Here is a 25,098-nt window from a genome sequence, read left to right as displayed (position 1 = left end):
TCTGTAGACCTGGATTTTGCAGTCCTCGGCTTCCCAAGAGCTGGGATTATAGGCATGAACCACCACACTAGCCTTTCCCCCTCCTTTATTGCCTTTTACTTTTTAATTTTTTTCCATTGGTGAGGGAGAAGGCAGTAAGCCTTGTGCTTACTAGGCACACACTCTACCATTTGTGTTATGCCTCTAGCTCTCAACTGTTTCATATCACTCTTGTCCTCTCTGCTGGTTTGGAATTTGTGCACACCGTTTCTCTGTTAAGTGATTAATCATGATATCTTACAGCAATTTCACATAAACTGTAATGTTCGAAAATATCTTAATCCCCTTCCCCAAATAAAAAGATCCCAAAACACTAGCTGTAACACTCCTGCTTCCAATTCACAGCTTAACCATCCAGTGTCTAGGTTCTGCTGCTGAGCTGCTCTTTTCATGCTTGCTAAGCAGGTGCTCTACCATTTGAGCCTTCGTCTGGACAGTATATTGATTTAACTCCATCTAATACTCTGTATCTTGTTCCACCTTCCCCAGACATTCAGACGTGGCCACCCGGCTCCTCAAAGGTAAGAGACCACATCTGTTCTTTTACAAAAGCCCCATTTCAGCACAGTTTCTGCCAACGCCCTAGTCCTTTTGACTAGTCCCCCCACATCAAATCCATCAAGGCGGTCCTAGAGTGCCACCTTCAAATGTAGCCCGCACCTGACCAGCTCTTCGCACCTTTAACCATCACGGGGCTGAGCAGAACACAGCAGCCTGACTTGCCTTCAGGGTCCATTCGGCCTCTAGAGTCCCAAGCATTACCAAGAAGTAACGGGCGTGCTCCGACGAGGGCCGGCCTTCCTCCAAGCGCATCGCGCGTCCAGGCCTCGGTCCTCGGTCCTCGCAGCCACCGTGGTCTGCGCTGCGCAGTCTAGCGGGGAAGAGGCGCCTCCGGGACGCCACACTCGGGAAGCCAGGCCCTCGGGCCACCAGGGCCCCGCCCATCCAGGGCCTCAGAGGCTCGGCCCCGCCCCGCCCCACTGCACCGGGCGGTCACGTGGGGGCGCCACCCGGACGCGGAACCCGCCGTGGCTCAGGCCCGCGGGCCCTGGACTCGGGCAGATGCCGGACTGCCTGGCCATGCGCCCCCCGCGTCCCCGCGTCGCGCTGCTTGCGCTCCTGGCCGCGGTCCTGGCCGCGCCCCCCGTGGCCCTGGCCGAGACCCCTCACCTGGTGCGGGTGGACGCGGCCCGCGTGCTGCGGCCCTTGCGGCACTTCTGGAGGAGCACGGGTTTCTGGTGAGCGCCTCGCGTGGGGAAACTGAGGCCCGAGCCGCCCATCCGCGCTCTTGCGAAACTCGGGCCCGTAAGCCTCGTCCCCCACTTCTGGGATCCCCTTGGGCAACCTGGGCGCTAGGAGTGAGGACTTAGGTCCTTCCCCCGGGGTCCATCCTGCATCAGGGTCTGTGGGGGTCGCCCCTCATGTTGGTTCCACGCCGTTTCTGGGGTACTGTGGAGGTTTCCTACCCGAATGGGTACCCCTTGTTCTGGAGGACTGGCGCCAGCCCTGGGCCTTTCCAGCGGCTCCACGAGGCTATGGCTGCCTGGTATCCAGGCTGTGGGCTCGGAATAGGCCTCCAGTGGACTCCAGGAGTGTCCCAATGGAGGCAGCCTCCACTGGGGTCAGTTGGACCTGACCCAGCCCTGCATGTCCCCACCTCCCTCCAGAAGAGTGGAGACCCTCTTTTTCTCTCTGGCAGGTCAAATGTGGGGTTGGAATATGGTCTTCTGTCCTATATGAGGACACCACCACCACCACCAAGGACTAAGCTACACAATTCCTGGTATAAGGGTCATTTCGTTATTCATGGGGCAGGCACACACTGTCTGCTGGGCCTGCACAGTCAGGTGCCAGATGTGTGGAGATGGCTTGCTGCAGGCCCCACTGAGGACAAACCACAGCACTCCTGTCCTGTCCCTAGCCCTCCACTGCCGCACAACCAGGCTGACCAGTATGACCTCAGCTGGGACCAGCAACTGAACCTTGCCTACATAGGTGCCGTCCCTCATGGTGGCATTGAGCAGGTCCGGACACATTGGCTGCTGGACCTCATCACAGTCAGGTAGGTGATGCTGAGGTAGGGTCTGGGGAATGCTGACTTGAGCCTCTTACAGATTCTGAAGAGGAGGCAAGCCTGGCCTGGTTGGGGACCAACTGCTTTGGTGGACAGTGCTGGGCTGCCGGTGAAGGAGCATTTGTAGTGGGGCACAGGGCAGGGAGCTGCTCTGAGAACACACTGCTCCTGCATTTCCTGTCATAGCACCCTTTTGGAGAGGGGAGGAGGGAGACATCCTGGCTGACTGCCCTAGGGACCCTGGGTTCCCTGTGTGCTGATGGAGTACAGCTGGCTTCCTCCTGAAGGTCACCCGGAGGTTCAGGTGGGGTTGACACCCACGGCACTTGGCTTTGTGTGCGCACACACATGCTGTGTGTGTGGTTGCCACTTGAGCTGCACCGGGTCACTGTGTACAAGCCAGGCTGAGGTTGTGTTGGTCACGTCACTTTTGACCCCGACATTGGGGCAGCTGCTCTGGAGCAGGTGGCTGCTCTGTGAGGCCCCACCAGAGATGAACAGTAGATATGAGGAGCACTTGGGTGTGGATGGACTTCCAGAAATACAGACCCTCACACCTTGACCATATGTCAAGCTCCAACCCGGTAGGGTAAGGGCTGGGCAGGCTTGGGGATAGGGTGTCCTTTTGGCACCTTAGAAGTCATATAATTTGCATTACTTTGTCCAAATAAGATGGCAATACAAGAGTGGCAGACCAGGACAGCTCTTATGAGCACCAGCTAAGAGACTGCGTGGGTGCTGGCACCAGGGCTGAGCACACACCACAGGGGCAGCACTTGTCTCAGAAGCAGAGGTTCTTGGTCACTGAACATTTGTGGTTCTTAAAGTGTTATTCTTTTTTTTTTTTTTTTTTGGCTGTACTGGGGCTTGAACTCAGGACCTCATGCTTGTTAGGCAGGCACTCTGACCACCTGAGCCACTCCGCCAGCCATTTGTGGTTCTTGATCGCTGAGAATTTAAGGTTCCTTGGCTTCTCCAAGGTGGAGGTGACCCAGGGATGCACCTTTTGGATGACCCCAGCCCTTGCGGTGTCCTTGGGAAGGGGCTCAGTGACAGCCTGCAGACAACGGCCTCAGCTCTCAAAAGGGAGTAGAGGCTGGTGAGCAGGCCCTGGCCCTGCTAGAGGGTAGAGTCGGCAGTTATCAGCTCCCCTTGGTGGACAAGCGCAGCCTCCACGGCACTGTGCACGCTGGGGAACAGCTGCTCATCCTCTGCCCCCTGGTCCTCCCCCAGAAAGCCCCCCCTCCTCAGTGTATCCCTCACTGAGGGACTGCAGCAGGCCAGGAGCAGGGCCACACCCAGGGCCCTGTAGTCCCTGCGCAAGTCCTGCAGCGTGGCCATGCCAGCAACATCCAGGAACAGCAGTGGGGCACAATCAATGACCACTGTGTGGAAACCAACTGCCAGGGGCTCCAACCCAGCCCCGCTGCTCAGTGAACCCATGTTTTTGCGATCAGCGGGGCCTCTCTCACTGACACCCACCTCTGGGCTCTGCTCCTTCCTCCTGGCAGCCGAGCGCCCTGCATCCAGCCCTGTGAGGCTGTAGAGTGACTGCAGGAAGAAGTCTTTGTTGGCATAGTACAGTGGCCCGGTGAAGCGAAACACCTGCACTCCGGGTGGGGGCAGGAGGCCCTCAAATTCTGTGGCATCCTCATAGAAAGCTGAGTCCCCGATGCGGGCAAGCAGGGTGGCCCTTGGGCGCTGTGTGCGGCCTACCAGGCTGAGCAGTGAGAAGAGCACCCCAGCCAGCAGCCCGGCCTCGGTGCTGACCAGTATGCAGGTGGCTGCAGTGGCTACCCAGACCAGTGCATCTGCCGGGCTCAGCCGCCATAGTTGCGGAAGTTCCTTTGCCTTGCGTAGGGCCCCCCGTAGGCTGACAACAATGACACAGGCCAGCACGCACCGCTGCAGATCTCGGAACAATGGAGCCAGCACCAACAGCACCAGCAGCACCACGGCCGCGCTGACCACGCTGGACACTTGTGTTCGGCAGCCAGTGGCCGTCCTCACCAGGCTCTTGGACAGGGTGGCACTGGTGGCAAAGCAGTGGAAGAAGGAGGGGAACACATTGCAGCAGCCCACGGCCAGCAGTTCCTGGTTGGCACGGATGGAGTAGCCATGGCTTCGGGCAAACATCTCTGCCAGAGAGATGGAGAAGGCCGAGCCCACAAGGGCGAGGGACACTGCATCTAGTGCCACACGCCACATCAGCCTGGGGTCTGGCACTTGCGGGGCCACAAATCCAGTGGGGATGTCGCCAGCCACACTTGAGCCAAAGTGCGCGTGGAGCTGCCCAAAGTGGGACACAAGTGTGGCCACCACGATGACTAGGAGTTCTGTGGGCAGTGGTACTCTCAGGTGGCGCCGGCACCGGTCTGACAGCTCCTTACCTGCCAGCAGTACTGCCAGGCACACAGTGCTGGTGACCACGTCACACACGTTGGCCTGTCCCACACTGTGTAGCAGGCTCAGCCATGTCCTGACCACCATGCCTGGGCCCTGGTGCCGAGAGATCCTCACACCTAGCATGTACTTGAGCTGTGAGGTCAGGATGGTCACAGAGGCCCCCATGGCAAAGCCATCGAGCAGCGGTTGTGAAAGGTAAGTGGACACAAAGCCCAGCCGGAAGACACTCATGAGGACCTGTGGACAAAGTGTGATCAGTCAGGTAGGCCACCTGGCAGGAGCCACATGCCCCATGTCACCAGCACCCAGCATTGCCCAAGGGTGTGGTCACAGCACAAAGCCTTATTTCTCAAATTGGACTCCTCTCACAATCCCATGTTCCAAGTGCCATGCATGTACCAGCTGATACTGGGACACACATGTAGAGTTGGCCATGGATACTCACTTCTCACCCTCTCAAGCATGCAGAAATTGATTTTGTTTCAGAATGGGGGCTCTGGGCTGCAGAAAGCAACCTCTTCTTTCTGCGTCCTGCACACTGACACTGCCCACCCAGCTCCCTCCTGTGAAACCATGGAACTGACAGTAGGGATGGGACAGACAGGCCTAGGCATAAGACAGGCCTAGACAGGAAGCCCAGGAGGACACATGGGCTCATTTAAGCCATGACCACACTTTTAGGCCCACTGGCCAGGCCAACTCCCTGTGCGCCTCATCTCCTGCACTCTCAGCCCTTTGGGTGGGGCCCTTGCATGCCCCACCTCTGTCCTTGTCTTGTTCCACTTTCTCTGAGACCCTGAGGCTGAAGGACACGTCCTCTGGCCCTGACCTCTACTTCCTCCATGGTTTTCCTTGTTGGTGTCTGGCAAGCACCTCGGGGGCAGCCCTGAGTGGCTGAGTCAGCCATCCCTGCCCACTATGCAGCCAGTTGCTCACCTGGTAGATCCCGGACACCAACGTGAGGGCGGTGGCAACACGGATGGCGTAGCAGTCCCTCCCACAGTCCTGCAGCCCAAGCGCCAACATGGGGTCTGAGCTGTTGAGGGCACTGCTGTTGTCCCTGGGCCCCGGACCATCCTGGGAGCGGTCAAGGCCAGCCAGCTGGAGCTCGCGATCCACCACCTGTCCCACCATGAGGCACAGCAGACTGAAGATGCCCACAGAGACATGGTGTGATGAGCCCATGAGGAAGTAGATTAGGTTGGCAAAGAATGAGGTGTAGAGGCTGTAGATGGGCTGCAGCCCAGCCAACAGTGAGTAGGCAATGGACTGTGGTATCAAAATGATACCAATGACCAGCCCAGACATGGTGTCACCTGCCAGGCACTCCTGTGGGCGGTAATGACGTAGCCAGCGTATGGCAGGGATCAGGTCCTGCAGCAAGGCCCGGGCACGCGGCACACTGCACGTGCAGCTCTGCATCAGCTTGGCCTTCAGTGTCTCCAGCAGGCCCTGAGGTGCTGGGGGCTGCCGTCGGACCAGCACCAGTGCCCTGCCCTGTTTTGGGGGCTCCAGGGAGGCATCCATCCTGCCACACAACCTGCAAGGGACAGTGGTCATGGTTGGGAACCTCAGAGCAAGGAGCCAGCATCAAGTGAGAAGGACCAGGCAGGAATGTCCACCCCTGGCAGCAACATCACCCCGTCCCGACAGCAGGGCCCCCAGATCCTTTGCTCTTTGTGAATGGATGTCAGGCCTTGAGCTCCAAAATCAATTCTGTCTGGGGGGATGTGACTTGGTGTGGGAGCTGGGGCTGCTCAGGATGCTCAACAGACTTTCTGTCCACATTCGGCCCCAGCCCATAGGCTCTGCAGCTCCTCCCCGAAATCCACCAAAAGCAGCCTGAAGGTCACTTCCCCAAAGGGAGAAGTGTTTGGGCCTCCACCTGCGTACATATATGTCAGGCCAGAGTATGCCAGAGAGGCAGATACACAACTGAATACGAGCTCCCCCACTCTTGTCCACCTCCCTGGTTTGGCAGAGGGCCTCGCCGTCCACACCAGAGTCCCCTGCCCCACATCACCTGCTCTCCTGTGGACACTGTAGGCCTTGGGACTGGCAGAGGAGACCTCCTGCCCCTATCAGGAGATGGATGCCAAGGCCCCAAATCGGTGCCGCCCTCCTTGTGCCAGAGTAATGAGAGTGAGCTCAGACAGTGCCCCACAGGCCAGCTAGGGGCAGAGCTGGGGTGACTGGCATCCATCCTTATGCTCAGGGTCTTATAGGACTGGGGGAACCCTTTCCAAAGGCACAGGGACAGTGAGCTAGCATGTTGCTTAGTAGACAATGGCCTGGTCACCCCAGCACCCCCTGACCTTTCCTGGGCACAAGTACTCAGGCCACACTGACGACATGAGCAGCCTTGGGTCTGTCCTATTTACACGTTCCAAAGTACTTGTTTTTAACCCCCCCCACCCCGGCTTGGCAATGTTAAGCAAACACTCCTTGTTCCCTTGTAGCCCAGGACATGGTCATGCCTGTGTGGAGCCCACTGTTTGTGCCTGGCTCTGGGCACAGGGGAAGCAACTTCCCTGGGAGAGTAAGGTGGTGGTCCCAGCCAGGGGATGGCCCAGCCCTTTAGGAATATATGGAGAGTAATGACCCTTTCCTTCAAAGGCCCACCACATAGGGATCTCTAGATGCTCTGAGGCTCACCCTGAGTCCCTAGGGGTCTAGGTGTGTGTAGAACTGCTGTAAATGCTACCTGCCTTGTGCCTAAGCATTCCCCAAAGAATCAGAGGGATCTAGGCTCCTATTTCTCCGAGAGCCACCTCTGCTATTGCAGGATCGTCCAGGGTATGGAGATGATTCTTACCTGGGGGTTGCCTCACAGGCTCAGTGAGCTATGGGAAATCCAAGGGGTAGGGCCTTCTGGTGGGCTGGACCCCCTGAGCACTCTGGCTTCTGTTAGCAGGTGGAGAGCAGGGGCAGCAGCAGGTCTGAGGCTGACCTGTGGGAAGCACTTGGTGCTGGGCCTGCTGTTAAATTATTTACCCCAAAGATAGCTGAGTCATGGGTTTCCCTCTGACCAGTGAATGTTACCTGAGCAGTTAATCCGGTGAGCTAATCCTGGGAGTTGTACTGTAATCAGAGGCTCACAAATAATTACAGTTGTGTGGGCCTCTGATAAGCCCTCAACTGCTCAGGAGTGGGGGCTCCAGGTACAGCAGCTTCAGTCCTGTGAAGAGGGATGGGTGTGGGGGTGTGAATGGCTGGAGCCTGGGTGTCTAGAGCCCTAGCAGGACTGAGCACAAGCATCTTGCACCCTCTAGCCTTGGGTCTAGGGTCAAGTGTAATAAATAGTCTCACAACATGCCCCAGGAGGGGAACTGAGGGAGGCTGGTCCCTGCCTAATTCCTGGGTTCCCCTCTTCCTTGCAAGGAGCCTAGTCTGGCTGGTCCAAGCTGGAGCAATGCTGGGAGGCTTTAACAAGACAGCTGGACCCAATGTAAGTACATCCTCAGCCTCTGGTCCTTGTCCTTGTGTAGAAGGCAGGCACAAGGCTGCTGGTATACATGTATTCATGTTCTGTAAGCACATGCCTGTGTATAGTGCATGGCCCAGGGTAGGAGAGCTGTCAGGCATTGAGACAGGTGTGTCCTTTCTGCCCTTAGTGGCAAGGTGTCCTGGTTGACCTCAGTTACAGACCCACCCCAGTGCTGACCAACTGTAACTCTAGTCAGGTGACCAGCCCTCATGCACCTCTGATCTCTGCAGATAAATGGCCTCTTAGAATGGATTCAACTAGTGCCCTGAGCCACTTAGGGAGTCAGCCCTAAGGCTGAGCTGCTGTTTTTAAGCCAGAACCTCAGATCCCCATTTTTTTTTTTTATTGTGGTACTGGAGCTGAACTCTGGGCCTTCACCTTGAGCCACACAGACAGCCCTTTTTGTGATAGGTATTTTCGAGATAGGGTCTCATGAACTATTTCCCCTGGCTGGCTTCAAACCATGATCCTCCTGATCTCTGCATCCTGAGAAGCTAGGATTACAGGCATGAGCCACCAGTGTCCAGCACCTCAGGTCCCCATCTTGAAGTGAGTGATGTGTCCCTTATACCAGGTGCTTGAGAGTAAGTAGTTGTAACAGGCCTGGCTCCCTTCCATGGGCTAATGTAGCCTGGGCGCTCCCTGTCCTGGATGAAGGCCCTACAAGCTGTAGTAAGTCCCTTTAGTGGGGCTGGAAGACTGAGCTTGTTGGCCTACCAGCCCTGGAGCATTCTGGCTCAGGCCTGGGCACAGTGAAGCTACCAATTGTCCTCGGGAACCTTGAGAGGGGAATTAGGATCAACAGGTGTCTTGCAGAATCAGCTGGGGCCCTGGGGCTCCATTCCTCCCAGAACACGGGACAGTAAGATGTTTCAGAGCCCCATTGAGGCCACAGGTTGGAACCTCCTCTGGGAAGTCTCCAAGTCCGCAGGCTCTCTGCAGCTATAGGCTTGGCCAGGAAACACCAGGAGCCCCATTTGGGGAAGACACAGCAATGGAATGTGGGTGGAGTGGCCTGAGTGGGAAGCCTGACGACAAGGCTAGGCAGGTGGATACAAGAGCTTGAATACCCCTTCACCTTTGCTCTCAGGCCCACCCCCCCCCCAGGATACTGTTCTCCCTCCCCAAATCTGATTGCTGCTCCTGGAAGACCCTGTCTTGAGCCCCAGGGCCTCCCCTTGCTCTGCCCCACCTCTGTGGGTCTGCCACCAACCCCTACTCCCCACGGGCCCACTGCTTGCCCAGCAGTTGGGCACTGTGGCTTGCAGGGACTGCTTCCCAGTGGTTAATGTGGGGCGGGGTGTGGTGAGTCAGAGCAGTTCTCCCCTGGGCAGATGAGGGGCCCCTCTGGTGACTGAGGGTACCATGAAAGGATAAGTTCTTCAGATACCTGCGGAATGGCAGCTGGAGAACGCCCCGCGGGACCTCTTAGGTCTCCCAGGAGGAGGTCAGGGTCCCAGTTGTGTGTGGGGGAAGATCCTGGGTCCACTGAGCAGAGCACACCTGCAGACACAGAGGCGCTAGCACATTGAGGGGGAAGGAGTGTGTTACCTTGGCAGCACAGGAAAACAGCATAGAAGTGGCCCCTTCCCTGAGAACCTGGGTGGGAGGGATTGGTCCTGACGCCCCACCCCTCCCTGCCCTGGTCTGGGTGTCTACAGCAGGTGAGGAGATGCACCTGAGGTCACATTGGCCCAGTGAGAATTGTCTCATGGTCCATTTATCCTCCAGCCTCAGTTTCTCTGTGTATTGAGATCAGTGCTGCGCTCTGGTCAAGTACCCTCTCCCTCCCCTGGGCGCCCACTGAGCTGCAGACTGGCTCACTGCTAGGTCCATACAGGACAGAGACTGGAGTGCCTTAGGACCCTGCTCATGCCAGCAAGCCTCTTTGGTCTTGTGCGTCCTGGTGATTTCCTTCCTTTTATCTTAAAATCAACTGTTTAAAAATTGAGTGCATTTATTTGGAAAGGAAACATTGTATCCCTTCCACAAGTAGAAAGAGATGGGGCGGATCGGGCTTTGGGACCAGTTCCAAATGACCCTCCCCCCGGGCAGACGCGCTCCTGTTGCCAGAGCAGATGGGTCCGGACCCATCCAGGCCCACGGGCCAGCTGGGCTGCAGGTTCTCCCAAGAGGCGGGTCAGTGCCCAGGAGCTCCACGCACTGCCCCTCTGCTGCCTGTGAGCACGCGCGGCCCGGCTCCGCACGCCTCAAAGCATGCGCGGTCTTAGTCCGTGCATTGCTTCCCCCAAACCCCGCGCACCCTCCATTGCACGCAGGTCCTCATCCGCTCATTTCCCGCATTCACTCCTAGCCTCTGCCCCGTGCACCCCCCACGCACACCAAGCTCTGCCCCCTCATCCCCCATGGACTCCCGGCCCTTACCCGCTCATCCTCCCGCTGAGCCCCACTCCCTGCACCTTCGGACCCCGCCCCGCGCATCCCCACTCGGAAGCGCGGTCCCGCAACTCATCTCCCCGCCGCGTACCCCGTGCACTCACCAGGCCCAGCAGCCGCTGGGTCCTCGCGGCGCACGCGCTCCGCCGGGGGGTGGGGGGCAGGGGCGCTGGAGTAGCCGGACCAGCAGCCAGCGCGCGGTGAAAGGGCCGCTGTGTGGCCTCACTGATGCCCATGCTGGGTCTGGCCGGGTGGAAGGGCCTGAATGCATATGCGGCCCAGGATGCTCTAAGAGGTGTTGGGGTGGGCTGCGCACTTCATCTCACCTGCTCAGCCCCCTCTCCATTTTAGGCCTCTCAAATCCCCCTCCCAACGGGGGCCAAGGCGGAGGGGGACATACACCATAGGGTAGAAGGGCTGTTCCCTGAGGTTCCTTACCTGGGGAGGCCCCCTGGAAGTATCTGGGTGCCCCTGAATCCTTACCTGGAGAGGCCGGCAGGACCCGCAGACACTGGAGTCCACCCAGTGTGACAGGCTGGGGACATTGAACACCTGCCGAGGTCTGTCTGCACCCCACCTGGTGTGGGCACAGCCTGGATTATTGCCATCCTCTGCAGTTTATGGAGAAAGCGTGTCCTTACCTCAATGCTTTCGGGACTTTGGAATCCATCCACAGATGGAGCATTTAATTTTTATCCAAGTCTGGCTACTGGTTGTGACCTTTGGATGGGGGCAGTGGACCCCCGCTGTGCATTGCAGCTCCTAGGTAGAGGGGCCAGCCAGGGAGAAGCATGATCTGGGCCTGTGGGCTGTGGACTCCTGCCCAGGCTCTGACTTGACCTTGTACAGGGAGGAGCAGAAGGAGGTATCCAGTTATCCAGACCTGCAGTATCTAGGGGTCAGTGCTAACTGTAGCAAAAGAGAACAGTTTAGGGCCAGACTCCGCCATCTACTGTGGCCACTGTCCCTGCTGCCCGCCATCCCACCCCAGAGAAACCCATGGACTGCTTTGCATGTCAGCTCGGGGGACATGTCCATAGAAAGCCATTAGACCCTGGCTGCCCCTCACACTGGCTGTTGCGTTCCCCCACAGCTCAGCACTTGGGGCTAAGGGTCTTCCACAGCCGAAGACCCCCTGAGCACCAGCGTCCTTCCCTATACCACCCTCAGATGGCCAGATGCACTCTACAAAACCAGCCCCATCTTCCTTCAAGCTCATCCTCCTGCCCAGCTGCTTAAGCTGAAATCCACAAGGTTGTCTTGGACACTGCTGGCAATTCACCTGTCCAGCAGCAGACACTGCCCTGGTAGCTCTCCCTGGGAACCTGTTCCAATTCCTAGCCACTCTTCCTGCTCCTGCTCTGACCCCAATTAGCTGCCACAGGGGACTTTGCAAAACATGGTGTTGTGCGCTCAGCAACCTTACAGGGCTTCCATTTTGCTCTGAGTCATGTCCCATGTTGTCACAAGGTCCCATGTAATCTAATCTCCCAGATTTACACCCTTACTTTGCCCTATGCCCATCAGCCACCTTTCTGCTCTTTACATGAGTTTGTTCCTACCTCAGGGCCTTTGTATGTGTCTGTTCCCCCAGATGTTCTCATCGCTGACTGGTCCCATCACTCAGCAAGTCTTTAATGTTACCTCTACAGAGTGATCTTATTTCCCTGACCCTCTGCCTCCTTCAACCAATCACATCTCTGTCAACAAACACCTGATGTTCTATTAAAATTTTCTGATGGCCCTTGTTCCTCTTAGGATGCAAGCCCTGTGGGAATTGGCTAGTCTGGGACAGTGAGGGCTGGGGGAAGCTGTCCATCTCCCTTTCTTTCCCATCCATGTTGCCTCTTGGAATGTGAGGGAAATAAGGATACTGTCAGTTCAAATTTGGTGCCCTGGTCTCCAAACAGGGTAGAGTGTCCACTGGGTTCTGCCTGGCACCTGTCCTGGCTCAGCTGTCTTCAGGATACCCTATCACCTTTCTACCCTGTCCCACTCCTGTCCTGATGGACCCTTTCCATAACATATGGCTGCCCTTCCCACCCCCAGTCTCATGGCTGTCCTGAGCCCCAGCCCAAGTCTTCAATCTCTTGGAGGCTTCATGGTAGGGTTCCCTACCATGAAGGGTTCTAGTTCATACTAGACTGTGAGTGGCAGAGGCTTCTATAAGTGTCGGTGTTTTCCAGAGGGAAAGGCCTATCATGAAGCCTGGATCATCTTGTGTGGTACCTTGCAGGCTCCCTGACTGTTTGAATGTGGCCACAGTTCATCTGGGGGACTGAGATGCCTTGCTGCTCTCCTCCAACTTGACTGTCATTCAGCAGGGGATCATCTGAGCAGGGCCTGAGCTACAACTTCACCCATCTGGACTCATACCTGGACCTTCTCAAGGAAAATCAGCTCCTCCCTGGTGAGCAGCAGCCCTGCCTTCTCACTATCCATCCCCTCTTGGTTCTGGCTCATGGTGGTGGCTGGGGACTGGCCAAGGGGCTGGCAAGGTAGAGCCCAGGCTGGGTGGGGCATGGGTGTTGGTTAGCAGGGCACCCACCCTCTGTTGCAGGATTTGAGCTGATGGGAAGCCCCTCAGGACACTTCACTGACTTTGAGGACAAGCAGCAGGTGTTTGAGTGGAGGGACCTAGTCTCCCTCCTGGCCAGGAGATACATTGGTGCGGTGCTGGAGAGGGGGAAGCCTGGGGGCTGTGGTGGGTACTCCTGTGTAGGCTTTCCTCTCTCATCACCCAGGCCACCCGGCGTTCTTCTCTGTCATGGTTCCCCTCTCTGACGTGGTCTCTCCCTCAGCCAGGGCTTCCTGAGGAGGAGGCTGGCTTTGAGTCAGATACCCTCATCATGTCCAGACCTCCAGCTGTGGGCAACCAGCCCTAGAAGTGTGGGTGGGTTCCACCCCAGGGGACCTAAGTGTGGAGTTTGTATGCTCTGCAGGTAGATATGGACTGGAACATGTTTCCAAGTGGAATTTTGAGACCTGGAATGAACCAGATCACCATGATTTTGACAATGTGACCATGACCACACAAGGTGGGTGGGGCTTCCTGGGTCCTGTGGGGTGAGGCATACTGGGGAGGGCCCTAGGAGAGCTTGGTGCCTGTGGGAACCCTCCTGCCCCAGGCTTCCTGAACTACTACGATGCCTGCTCTGAGGGTCTGAGCACTGCCAGCCCTGCCCTGTGGCTGGGCGGCCCTGGTGACTCCTTCCACCCCCCGCCACGGTCACCCCTGTGCTGGAGCCTCCTGGGTCACTGCGCCAATGGCACCAACTTCTTCACTGGTGAGGTGGGTGTGCGGCTGGACTACATCTCCCTGCACAAGAAGGTGAGCACTGCCCTGCCCCACCCTGCCCCTGGCTGCAAACCAAGCCGATGATGCTGAGGTGTGGCTGGCCGCAGGGTGCGGGCAGCTCCATCTCCATCCTGGAGCAGGAGGAGGCAGCAGTGGAGCAGATACAGCAGCTCTTTCCCAAGTTCAAGGACACCCCCATTTATAACGATGAGGCAGACCCTCTGGTGGGCTGGTCACTGCCACAGTCTTGGAGGACAGACGTAACCTATGCAGCCATGGTGGTTAAGGTGTGCCTGACCCCACCCTTGCTGTCCACCGCATCTATGGGCCAGCCTAGCGGGGACTTCCTCCTGGTGGGTGGGTGGCCATCGGTCCAGGTTCCAGCCACCCACGCACCTGCAGGTCATTGCACAGCACCAGAATCTGCTCATCGCTAACACCAACTCCTCCATCCGCTATGCGCTCCTCAGCAATGACAACGCCTTCCTGAGCTACCACCCACACCCCTTTTCCCAGCGTACGCTGACTGCCCGCTTCCAGGTGAACAACACCAGCCCGCCCCATGTACAGCTGTTGCGCAAGCCGGTTCTCACTGGGATGGGACTGCTGGCCCTGCTGGGTGAGCCATGTCTTTTTGCTTCTGCATGTGTGGGGTCAGACTGGAAATAGGCCATGCCAGGGTGGGTGAAGACCAACAGAGAAGGAGCTGGGTGGCTGACCCTGGAGTAGCATGCACAGTAAGGTGTGCAAAGGCACTGAGGCGGGGTGGAGGGGGGGAAATGGACGTTTTGGGTGGGGGAGGGGCAAGCTGTGCTTCCTCCAGTTCTGTGGGTTTCTTGGGACTTGTCCTCCCAAGTCTCCCCCCTCATTCCCTCCAGCTCTGTGGGCTGGGAGGTGTGGCTGGACCTTCAATAACAAGAAGAGCAAATGGTGGAGAGCCAGGCACTCGGCTGGTGGAGGGGCAGTTGCTCCACACAATGACAACCCTGACCCCCCCACCCCTGCCCTTTAGATGAAGAGCAGCTGTGGGCTGAGGTGTCACATGCTGGAACAGTGTTGGACAGCAACCACACAGTGGGCATCCTGGCCAGCACCCACCACCCCAAGGGCTATGCTGAGGCCTGGCGTGCCACAGTGCTGATCTACGCGAGTGATGACACCCTCACCCACCCCAACCGCAGCATCCCCGTGACACTGCGTCTAGATGGGGTGCCCCCTGGCCCAGGTGAGCCTGGTCCTGGGGAGACTGGGTGGGGCCTGGAACAGTTGAGCCCGATGAGGTGAACCCCAGCACCTGGTTCTGCAGGGCTTGTCTATGTTGTGCGTTACCTGGACAACCAGCTTTGTAGCCCGGACCATGAGTGGCAGCACATGGGCCGGCCGGTCTTCCCCACCGCCAAGCAGTTCCGGCGTATGCGCACAGCTGAGGTTTGTAGGGTGGGGGATTGGGGTGGTTGAGTCAGGGATGCCCTTAAGCCCGTGAGAGTCTCACTAACCATGCGCTCCTCATTTTCCCCTAGGACCCAGTTACCACAGCACCACACCCCTTCCCCTCCAGGGGTCACTTGACATTGCACCCCAAGCTCTCACTGCCCTCACTCCTGCTGGTGCACGTGTGTGCACGCCCCTCAAAGCCACCAGGCCAGGCAAGTGACAGTTTCCCACCCCACCCTGTCTAACCCTGTCACATCCTCACCGTCCTTCCTTCCCCTAGGTCAGCCGGCTCCGTGCACTGCCCCTGACACAAGGGCAGCTGGTTCTGGTCTGGTCCGATGAGCATGTAGGCTCCAAGTACGTGAGTGGGATCATTGTCCTCCCCGCCGCATCCGGCAGCAGAGTCCCCACCAAGTCCTCACCCCAGTGCTTCTGGCAGCTATACTCCTGTGGTCACTCTTGTTATGCTGTCCAGTTCTCCATCTCCACTGGCAGAACATCTCTGCCCTTCCCTCCCGCCCCCCACACACAGCACACACCTGCACAATCCACCTGTATCTAGGCTGTGGGGACACCTACACCAGACATTTAAAGCCATGTAGGGGTCCAGCCCTCTTCCCTCACCTAGTGTGGCTTGTCATCATTATGAGAGTAACCAGGAACATCAGGAGGGGCTGCAAAGGGACTAGAATTGTGGGTCCACCCTGCCCCTGTCCACCCAGGCCTTCAGAGGCCATACGATCTCAGCCTTGCCACCAACATCAGTCCTGACCTTGACTTTCTCAGGTGCCTGTGGACATATGAGATCCAGTTCTCCCAGGATGGTAAGGTGTACACCCCAATCAGCAGGAAGCCATCAACCTTTAACCTCTTTGTGTTCAGTCCAGGTACGCCCACCACCCATTGCCCTAGCCTTGGACACCACCATTGCTGGGCCTCAGCACAGTACAGGACAGGGTGAGGCCTGGGGTCTTTAGGGACTTGAGGTAGGTTCATATGGGCACATGTGTCCTTTGTGTCTGCAGACACTGCCATGGTCTCTGGCTCCTACCGGGTTCGAGCACTGGACTACTGGGCCAGACCAGGACCCTTCTCGGAGTCTGTGCCATACCTGGAGATCCCTGCCTCCTGAGGGCCATCAGCTCCTGGTGAACTCTGAGCCTATGCTGACCAGTGAACCCAGGCATCCAGGAGCTAAGATGGGCTGGACTTCCACTGGCCAGTCAGTTAACTGTCAGCTCCATTTGTCTCCCACCATCTGTTTAAAGTACCTTTAAAGTGCTTTTCTACACCTCAGTCTTGGGTTTAGCCTTTGTGGATGGGGACTGGGTGGACATGGTGGCCAGCACAAAGGGAGAAGCAGAGTGGGTGGTGAAGTCCCACTAGAGTGGCCTTTTGCTGCCTCCCTCTCAGAGCCCTGACCCTGAGTGGGAGGCTGCTGGAGGGCTTCTGGGCTCCACATGGTAGAGGAGCATCCTGGGGAAGGCAGTCCCATTCCTGCCCCCAGCATTCATCTTTGTTCTGTGAGTAGGGAGCTGAGGCTACTCAACCATGGACGTCTGCATCCCACCACAGTAGAGGGTGAGATGGTGTATCCCTACCTGACCCAGACTGTGGCCAGCAGCAGAAAAGGCTGGCAGGGTCCACTGTGATCTGTATCTTACCCCCTCCCCAGTCATCCTGGCTCCTTGTTTGGGCCTAAAAGGAAACAGGCAATATGCTCACATAAGGATCCTTTGGTGACTGTTCACACAGATGTGGGCAGGGGACAGGGACACAGTATGGTGCAGAGCCACTCCTTGGGGTAGAGTGGATCCATGAAGGGTCCAGACAGAGAAGGATGTATAGCAGAGAGTTTTTGCCCAGAGATACAGCCAGCCTGTGGGTCCTGGTGCTGGGAGTAGGAGCCCCAGTCTCACCCTTTGCTGTCCCTGGCCATGAGGACTGTCCTCAGCTGGGGACTGTGATGCAGGGACACAACACACTTTCCTGGAGGTGGTCTTCCTGGGGCTCCTGTGGGGGAGGGACATGGGTCTGTCCAACCAGCTTCCCTGCACCTCCTGCCCTTGTCCAAGGGCAAAGTTCACGTGCCCTGGGCAATCACAGACAGTGATGCCGACATAGCTGTCCCTGGTGTCTCCTCCCCATGGGGCCACGTCGCCATCTTTGCTATGAGAGCAACCCCTACCTGGTTAGGTATCCTCTCCCAGCCACACCATCCTCTAGCCCTGCTTATGGGGAGGCTTTGGCCTTGCTGTTGGGGGTTGGGCTTCCAGCTGTGCCAAAAGCTAGCGGAGTCCATATTATTCCTGATACTATGGCCACCTGCTTGAGCCCATGGGCAGACACTAGGGTGGCAGAGAGGCTGCCCAGCATCCCTGTTTGTGAGATCCTACACTGGAGTGGATGCCCTCAGGATGAGTGCAGTCATTTCTGAGGACACAGGACACTTGCTGCCTGGTCTGGAAGCCCACTACCAGCCTGTTCCTTGGACCTTGTCCCCAGGCTTCCCATGTTTGTCTTTCTGGGTCTGGCTAAAAGTCTTGGATGCTGTCTGAGGAGAGCCATGCTTAGACTATATATTAGTAAAATTTCTCTTCACTGTGACAGAATGCTTGACAGAAATAATTTAAGGAAGGATTGATTTGGCTCACAGTTTTAGAGGGTTCAGTCTGTGGTCGCTTGGCCCCACACACTTGGGCAGAACATGGTGGAGCAGGTTCTTAACTCATGGCAGACAGGAAGCAGAGAAAGAGGAAGGTACCTGGGACCAGGTGTAACCTTCAAAAGCACGCCCCCAGGGACTGCTTCTTCCAACTAGGTCCTATCTCCTGAAGTTTTCAGAACCTCCCAAAATTGTGCCACCAGCTGGAGACCATGCATTCAACACCTGAGCCTCTAGGGGACATCTCATATCCAAACCATAACATTCCACCCCTGGTCCCCAAAAGGTCATGGCTATCTCAAAATGCACTTAGTCCATCTCCAAGCATCCCCAAAGTCTTAATAGTTCAAACATTGTTCAAAAGTCCAAAGTCAAAATCTCTTCTGAGACCCAAGGCAAACTCTTAGTTGTGAGCCCTTGTAAAATCAAAAGGAAAGTTACATACTTCCCAAATTCAATGTTTACAGAACAAACATTCCCATTCTTGCAAAAGCAAGACCTAAGCCCAGCAGGGTGAACATTAAATCCTGTACTTCAGTATCTGGCATCTGGGGCACATGGTGTTGTGATGTGAGCTCCAACTGGCTTAGGCAGTTTGGCCGTAGCCCACACGGCTTCTCTCCTGGATGGCTCCTGGAAACCCATTGCTTATGGGTTTCCTCAGCAGACATTCCACTTTCCTAACATCACAGGATCCTGGGGTCTCCATTGCAGCTTAGGCTCCATAGCTTCATGCCCCACTCGCAGGGCCTTCCTGCAGGGATCCTGACCCTGCCACACATTGCCTGGTCTCCCAGCCCTTTCTTTGAAATCTGGGTGGAAACCTCCATGAACACCTAAGTCTTACATTCTGCTTAAAAACCAGCATCTTATGGACAATACCAAGGGTTACCATTCCTTGGACCGCAGCTACACTGGCCTCTGAGTGCCTAGGCAGCTGAACCTGGGACTATACTTTCCTAGGTGGCCCAGTGCCAAGTCCCCTACAGCTCTCTTCTCAAAGCAGTATTCCAAGTGAGTTAAGACCTTTACACCCTTGATCCTGGGGTAGGTGGGGCTCAGCCAATTCCTATAGCCTCCAAGTAGCTGGAATGTCAGGTGTGAGCCACAGCACCCAGGCCCAAACTGCATGTTTTTCAAATCCTTCTTCTCTTCATTTTGTTGCTGATTCTCATGGCTAAAGGCAGCCAGCAATAACCATGCCACAGCTGAAATTGCTCTGCCAAATTAGTCCATTTAAATTCAGCCTCACTCAAAGTCTCAGGACACAGACAAATGCAGACAAGTTCTTTGCCAGAATGGCATGAATGATCTCTAGTCCAAATCCTTGTTCCCATCTGGAACCTCACAAGCACAGTCTTTACTGCCCATATTCCTACCAGAGCTCTGGTCTTGTGAGCTCCCACTAGCATGGCCACTAAGCTTGCTTAGAGCATTCTAGAGCTTCTAGCCCACTTCTCCAAACCCTTCCACATTCCTCCTGCAAATACTTAAGTCCCAAATACTTAAGAACCACTTGTCAGGGTTAGTCACAGCAATGACCCCACTCATACCGATTTTCTGTATTAGTTACTTTAACCATCACATGACAGAACACCTGACAGAAACAACTTAAGGCGGGAAGGGTTTATTTTGGCTTACATTTTCAGAGGGTTCCATGGTCACTTGGCCCCATGCACTTGGGCAGAACATTATGGTGGTGGAAGCACATGGTAGAGTAGGTTCTTACCTCATGGCAGACAGAGGAAGAGACCAGGGACCAGATGTAACCTTCAAAAGCACACCCCCAGGGACTTCCTCCAACTAGGTCCCATTGCTAGTCTCCAGAACCTCCCAAAATAGTGCTACTAGCTGGGGACCAAACATTTAACACTTGAGCCTGTGGGTGGGGGGAGGCTTTCCACATTCAAACCTAACAGGCCAGATGTGCCATCCTGGTTCTGCTCACTAGCAGAACCCCTTCGCTCTTCCAGGGACAGCTCCCAGTGGGCTAGGACACAGTCGCTGTCCCCTTCCCGATGGCCTGCTGGACACACATCCATAAGCAACTTCTGTCCATTTCCCTTCTCTCCAGCACCCAGTAGGAGGTACATCAGGAAGCCCTGGGATGGGTTGGGAGAGGCAACTCTTCACAAGCAGTGAGCTGGAGTCCCCTCAGGATTCCCTTCCATCTCAACCCACCATCCAGAACATTCCATGATGGAAGCTGTGTGAACTTGGTTCTTACTGGGCAATTGAGTCCCATGGCCAGGTGGCAACCAGTGCTAAACCTTCACCAGGGCTCAGTAGCAAATCTGGAGCAGACTTTTCTTTTCTTTTTTTGTGGTACTGGACTTGAACTCAGGTTCTACACCTTGAACCACTCCACCAGATCTTTTTTGTGATAGGCTTTTTCCAGATAGGGTCTCACAAACTATTTGCCCAGGCTGATTTCGAACCATGATCCTCCTGATCTCTGCCTCCTGGGTAGCTAGGATTATAGGCATGAGCCACCAGCACCCAGCTCTTTTTTCTTTTTTGAGAAAGGATCTCACCACACAGCCCAGGCTGGGACTGGAGCAGTTCAGATCCATTACCTAGCAACCCTGGGAGCCTGTACACTTCCCTTTTCCCCAACAAAGGACCTGGAAAGTGGCCCAGGTCACCTTTCATGCTTGGACATGAGTCAGCCACTGTTTACCAGGTCCTCTTTCATGGGACCTGGCTCCCTTCTAACCATGGTTCTGCATCCATGCAGTGACTTAGATCTAGATCCGAGACAAGGCCTCAGAGCTGCATTGTGGCCATCTGTGCACTTCTTCTGCCACCATTCTCAGTGAGTGAGGAGTGCTCATCTCACTGGCCATCTTGGTGCTACAGACACCCAGGGTCAAATTGTTTTGGAAACACTGCCCTTGGAAGGTAGGTTATGAGTCAGCCTCTGTCCTGCTGGAGTCCAGGCATTTTCAATGGGTTCTAGGTGCTGCTGTGAGTCTGGGGACACTCGAGGAGGTAGCCTTGCAGTGGGAGAGTCCCAGCCTCTGGTTGCAACAAGTGCAGGTTGGATGAACTACAGGCCTCCTGGCCATCCACTGCCTGCTGGCACCTCAGGACCCAGGCCTTGTGACTGCTTGGGGCAGGGAGGCACTGGCTCTCAAAGTGCAGATCTACCTGTGAGGTCCCAGCTCCTGCTAGACACCTAGTACAAGCATCCCCTGTCTGGTGCACCCCTCTCTGGGCTTGCTGGTGGCTAGTTTAGGGCAGAGCAGTGGCAGTGGGGTCCCAAGAAGAGACGTCACCAGCTGTCCAGGCAGCTGCCTAGGTACAGACAGGCTTGTTGCAAGGGGGGTGCCCCTCCTTTCCCCCATGCCACCCTTCTCAGCCTGTCAACAGGGTCAAGCCTCCAGCTGGACTGCTGCACTCAGAACCAGCAGGTCATCCACTCAGCAGCACAGGGGTGGACTGCAGAGCCCTGCCCTCAACTGCAGCTCCTAGCTCCCTTTGCCTGTTCTTGTTCAAGTGAGACGTGGAGGATCCAGTCTTTAGAGTCCTCCTGTTGCCATGGCAACCTGGTCTCCCAAAAGGTACTCTATTCCCACCGCTGCCATCAGGGTAATGTGAGTAACCACAGTGCCTTTTCCCCTCTGAGGGTTCAGTTAGTCATGGCCCTCAAACCTACCTGATCCCACAACACCATTTGGAGGTCCATGTCCTGGGCTGCTTCCGGTCCTGATGACGTCAGGGCCCAGTCAGAGTGACCAGGTCAAGAGGGGGGCCATCCTGGCCTGGAGCCCTCAGCATTCCACAGTGCTGGGTGGTACTTGTCTCCCTTGTGTGGCCAGTAGCTTATAAATACTTGTTGGGGTGGTGGGTGGCATTTGGCCATGTATGGCAGTCTTTCAGGGAACCATGTGGGCTGTGCCCTCCCCAGGACTGGCAGAGTCCCTGAGCACAGCCCCCAGGGTCTGTGTCTCCTGTCAGCTCTCTGACTGGACATTCCCATACAGCGTGAGCCTCAGCACCCCAGCATCAGGTCAGGATCCTCCCTGTAGTCTTTAGTCAGGGGCTTCACCTGGGTTTCCACAGAATAGGACCCACCTACAGGCCCAGGTTGGGCCATGGACACCAGCTCTCAGCAGCTCCAAGCCTCATTCACTGGTCTCCCGCCCCCCATGATCCTGGGGCCTTGGTTTCAGCTTGTCAGACAACAGTTCCTCCAGGCCAGGCCACGTACCAGGTGCCACACAGGGGTGGTCAGGGAGACTCCAACAGGCCACGAGTGCCCGCTCTGCTTACCACTCCTGTTCCTGCCCTGGCCATGGCCCATGATAGACCACTGTCCTGGTGAGCAGCAGAAATGGCCTCAGGGAGCATCCTGATCAATACCTGGGCAGGTAGGACATCTCCATCTGGAAGGCCTGGAGAGATGCACCACTCATCAGCATCCGCCCCCATGCCAATGTCTTCTCTGCAGGGATCCAACTTGGGCTCAGAATACATGTCTTCTAGGCATGGCAGCCCGATCAGGGCAGGAAGCTAGTGAGCCCATAGCTGGCAGGGTCCTCTTGGCCTGCTGTCCTGCCAGGTAGCCCTGCCCAGGAGCTCTGGTCATATTCTGTGACTACCCATGAGGCAGGACTGCTGTCAGTTACACACATAAGCCCCTAGGGTAAAGCTAACTTCCAGAAGAGTCCTGTCTTGCTCAGCCGGCTGCTGTAAAAACTGCACCCTCAGACTAGAGGTTTAAATAACAGACATTCACCCTGACAGGCCTGAAGAGTGAGATCAGAGAGCCAACATGGTTGGACTCTGGTGAAAGGCTGCTTGCAGACAGTGTCCTCTCCTTGACTTCATGTGCCAAGTGCTCTTATCTCTTCTTCTTAAGAGAACACTAATCCATTGTGGAGCCTCATGACCTCATCTAATTTTAATTACTTCCCAGAGGTCTCACTTCCATGTCCTATCCCATTGGGGTTAGGGCTTAGCATATAAATTTTGGGGAGACACAAACATTCACCATGATAGGGACGCTAAGTTAAGATTTAGAAACATTCACACCTCCAGGGGCTTCTTCCCTACAGTATGACTGAGAGTCACTCGTGGTACCCAAGTGTTCTTTGAAGGTGAAGGGTAAGTCAGTCACTAGTGGCAGAGCAGGTGCAAGAATAGGGGTGACCCCGCCTGTGATGAGGAACAAGCTCAGTGAGGATGTCTATGGAGACAGGAGGTCACATGTGCATTAAAACATTGAAAACTGCTTACACCTGACTCTGGAGCATGGCACTGACCTGCCATCTCCATGTCCTTCCTGCCCCCACAGGGCCTCTTTGTCTTTCTAGCAGTCACGTTGGTTATTTATTTATTTAGGCAGGGTCTCATTATATAGCCCAGGCTGACCTTGAACTCATGGTCCTGCTGCCTTAGCATGAATGAATAAATAGTAAATAAATAAAGTAATTTAAAATAAAAGAACTTGTGAAACTATTTTCAAAATGGTGGTGCCACTTCACATGCTCCACCTGATGTGTGACAGTCTTGTTTGCATCCTCACAGGACCATCATTTTACATAGTGATCTTGTATAATATTCTTTGCTCCAAGATCCACTTCGGCTGGTCCAGACTTCTTTTTTTCTTTTTTGGCAGTATTGGGGTTTGAACTCAGAGCTTTGCACTTGCTAGGTAGGTACCCTACCACTTGAACCATACCTTCAAGTATGGCTTTTTGCTCTGGTTATTTTTGAGACAGGGTCTTGCTTCTTGCCCACGCTGGCCTGGACTGTGATCATCCTAATTTTGCATTTCCTGTTGTCCCTGGGATGATAGGCACAGTCACTACACCCAGCTTTTTCTGTTGAGTTGGGGGTCTCATGAACTTTTTTGCCCAAGCTGGCCTGGAACAGCGATCCTCCTGATATCAGCCTCCCATGCGGCTAATACTACAGGTGTGAGCCACCACACTGGCTTAGTTCGGTTTTCTTTTAACTTGTGTTACCATGGTACATCTTTTCCCACCCTTTTGCTTTGAACTTATTTGTGTCTTTTTTACGTGAAGTGTGTTTTTTCTAGGCAGTATGCAGTGGGGTCTTGTTTTTCACCCAACTGGACAATCTCTGACTTTAGAATACTTACATTTAATGTCAGTATTGATGTGCTTCAGTTGAAGCTACCATCTTGCCATCTGTCCTGTGTCTCAGTTATCCCTCCCCTCCTTTTTGCCTTCTTCTTTTTTTTTTTTTTTTCATCTTTGTTTCCTTTGGTGCCCCATTAGCTGAACTTCTTTATCATCTTAATGACTGCTTTGGGTTTTGTATAAGCCTTTTCTTTTTGAGATGGGGGTCTCACTATATTGCCCAGACTGGTCTTGAACTCTTGGGCTCAAGTAATCCTTCTGCCTCAGCCTCCTGAGTAGCTGAGACTATAGACACACACCACTGCACCTGGCTTTGTACTAAACATTTTTAACTTGTCCCAGTCCATCTTCAAGGGGCCTTATATCACCTCACAGAGAGCGAAGGGTTGCAACATTACATTTCCATTTTCCTCCCAGCCTTTGTGTTACTGTTATCACAATTTTAAATTTTCATATGATCTGAGCCCCTCAGCACACTGTTACTTTTGCCTTGCACAAAAAGAAATTTAAATAACAAGGCAAACATTCCTGGTAGTTATTCATGCAGTCACCACTCTTCTGTCTTGTGTAGACTCAGGTTTCTGTCTGGCATGTCTTCTTTTGCCTGAAGGACATCTTTTAACATTTCTTCAATGCAGATCGTCTGGTGATAAATCCTGTCAGCGTCAGTAATCTGAAAAAGTCCTTACTTCACCTGTCATTTTTAAAAGGCTCTTTTGCTAGCAAAGAACACTCACGTGACAATTTCTTTTCTTGGCATTAAAGATGCAGCCCAAGGTCTTCCTGCTGCATTGCTCAACAAATCCCAACAAACTATCCCTATCTTCTTGTGTTTGTTGGGTTTGAATCCAGCCTTCATGCAAGCTAGGCAAGCCTTGCCAAACCTCCAGTCCTTTTTTCTTTAATTGTTTTTCAGGTAGGGTCTTGTGTTTTGCCAGGGCCAGCCTGGACAACGATCTTCCTACCTAAGGCCTCCCACATAGCTGGGACCCCAGGTACTTGCCACCAGACCCAGCTTATTGGTTGAGATGGGGTCTTGATAACTTTTTGCCTGGGTTGGCCCGGAACCTCGATCCTCCTGATTTCTGCCTCCCAAGTTGCTGGAATTACAGGTGTGAGCCGCCATGCCCAGCTTCGCCCCTGTCTTTGTTGCTCTGAGCAATAGTGTGTCTTTTCTGAACTACTTTT

At 55.1% G+C, this 25,098-nt stretch overlaps 2 protein-coding genes and 1 non-coding gene across 11 annotated transcripts; 1 reads left to right on the top strand and 2 right to left on the bottom strand.

The window, feature by feature from the left end:
• The first annotated feature begins 1,036 nt into the window (after positions 1 to 1,036).
• On the top strand, positions 1,037 to 16,431 carry Idua (alpha-L-iduronidase). Of its 8 annotated transcripts, none has more exons than XM_020182301.2 (14): positions 1,037 to 1,277; positions 1,961 to 2,101; positions 12,728 to 12,813; positions 12,964 to 13,071; positions 13,346 to 13,441; positions 13,532 to 13,734; positions 13,809 to 13,988; positions 14,104 to 14,320; positions 14,714 to 14,926; positions 15,008 to 15,129; positions 15,222 to 15,347; positions 15,416 to 15,492; positions 15,922 to 16,022; positions 16,161 to 16,431. In XM_020182301.2, the coding sequence occupies exons 1-14, from the start codon at positions 1,102 to 1,104 to the stop codon at positions 16,265 to 16,267; spliced, it is 1,953 nt and encodes a 650-aa protein (XP_020037890.2). In that variant the 5' UTR covers positions 1,037 to 1,101; the 3' UTR covers positions 16,268 to 16,431. The 8 variants fall into 8 exon arrangements, with proteins under 8 accessions (XP_020037890.2, XP_073898878.1, XP_073898876.1 ...); XM_074042777.1 differs by having other exon boundaries at positions 12,725 to 12,813; XM_074042778.1 differs by lacking the exon at positions 1,037 to 1,277 and adding an exon at positions 7,901 to 7,967 and having other exon boundaries at positions 1,971 to 2,101.
• Slc26a1 (solute carrier family 26 member 1) lies at positions 2,943 to 11,015 on the bottom strand. 2 transcript variants are annotated; one of them, XM_074042779.1, is made up of 4 exons: positions 10,887 to 11,015; positions 9,397 to 9,509; positions 5,456 to 6,059; positions 2,943 to 4,756 (listed from the first exon to the last, which is right to left on the bottom strand). In XM_074042779.1, exons 3-4 carry the CDS (start codon positions 6,044 to 6,046, stop codon positions 3,233 to 3,235), a joined length of 2,115 nt encoding a protein of 704 aa, XP_073898880.1. In that variant the 5' UTR covers positions 6,047 to 6,059; positions 9,397 to 9,509; positions 10,887 to 11,015; the 3' UTR covers positions 2,943 to 3,232. The 2 variants fall into 2 exon arrangements, with proteins under 2 accessions (XP_073898880.1, XP_020037891.2); XM_020182302.2 differs by lacking the exons at positions 9,397 to 9,509; positions 10,887 to 11,015 and adding an exon at positions 7,335 to 7,469.
• Trnav-aac (transfer RNA valine (anticodon AAC)) lies at positions 2,966 to 3,039 on the bottom strand. The gene has a single exon. It is a non-coding gene; the product is annotated as a tRNA-Val (tRNA).
• Positions 16,432 to 25,098: the final 8,667 nt, after the last annotated feature.

Source organism: Castor canadensis, chromosome 9 (assembly GCF_047511655.1).
Source record: "Castor canadensis chromosome 9, mCasCan1.hap1v2, whole genome shotgun sequence".
In the NCBI taxonomy this organism is placed as follows: Eukaryota; Metazoa; Chordata; class Mammalia; order Rodentia; family Castoridae; genus Castor; species Castor canadensis.
Note: the sequence above shows the minus strand (reverse complement) of the source record. Positions and strands in the feature narration are given on the sequence as shown.

What these genes read in the sequence shown, in the direction of transcription:
- Idua (XM_074042772.1), top strand. Translation starts at nt 1,461, where the DNA reads ATGTTGGTTCCACGCCGTTTCTGGGGTACTGTGGAGGTTTCCTACCCG. An exon ending in GGGACTGCTGGCCCTGCTGG is followed by an intron (nt 14,321 to 14,713) that starts GTGAGCCATGTC and finishes CCTGCCCTTTAG; the next exon opens with ATGAAGAGCAGCTGTGGGCT. An exon ending in CCTCTTTGTGTTCAGTCCAG is followed by an intron (nt 16,023 to 16,160) that starts GTACGCCCACCA and finishes TTGTGTCTGCAG; the next exon opens with ACACTGCCATGGTCTCTGGC.
- Slc26a1 (XM_074042779.1), bottom strand. Translation starts at nt 6,046, where the DNA reads ATGGATGCCTCCCTGGAGCCCCCAAAACAGGGCAGGGCACTGGTGCTG. An exon ending in TGGTGTCCGGGATCTACCAG is followed by an intron (nt 4,757 to 5,455) that starts GTGAGCAACTGG and finishes CTTTGTCCACAG; the next exon opens with GTCCTCATGAGTGTCTTCCG.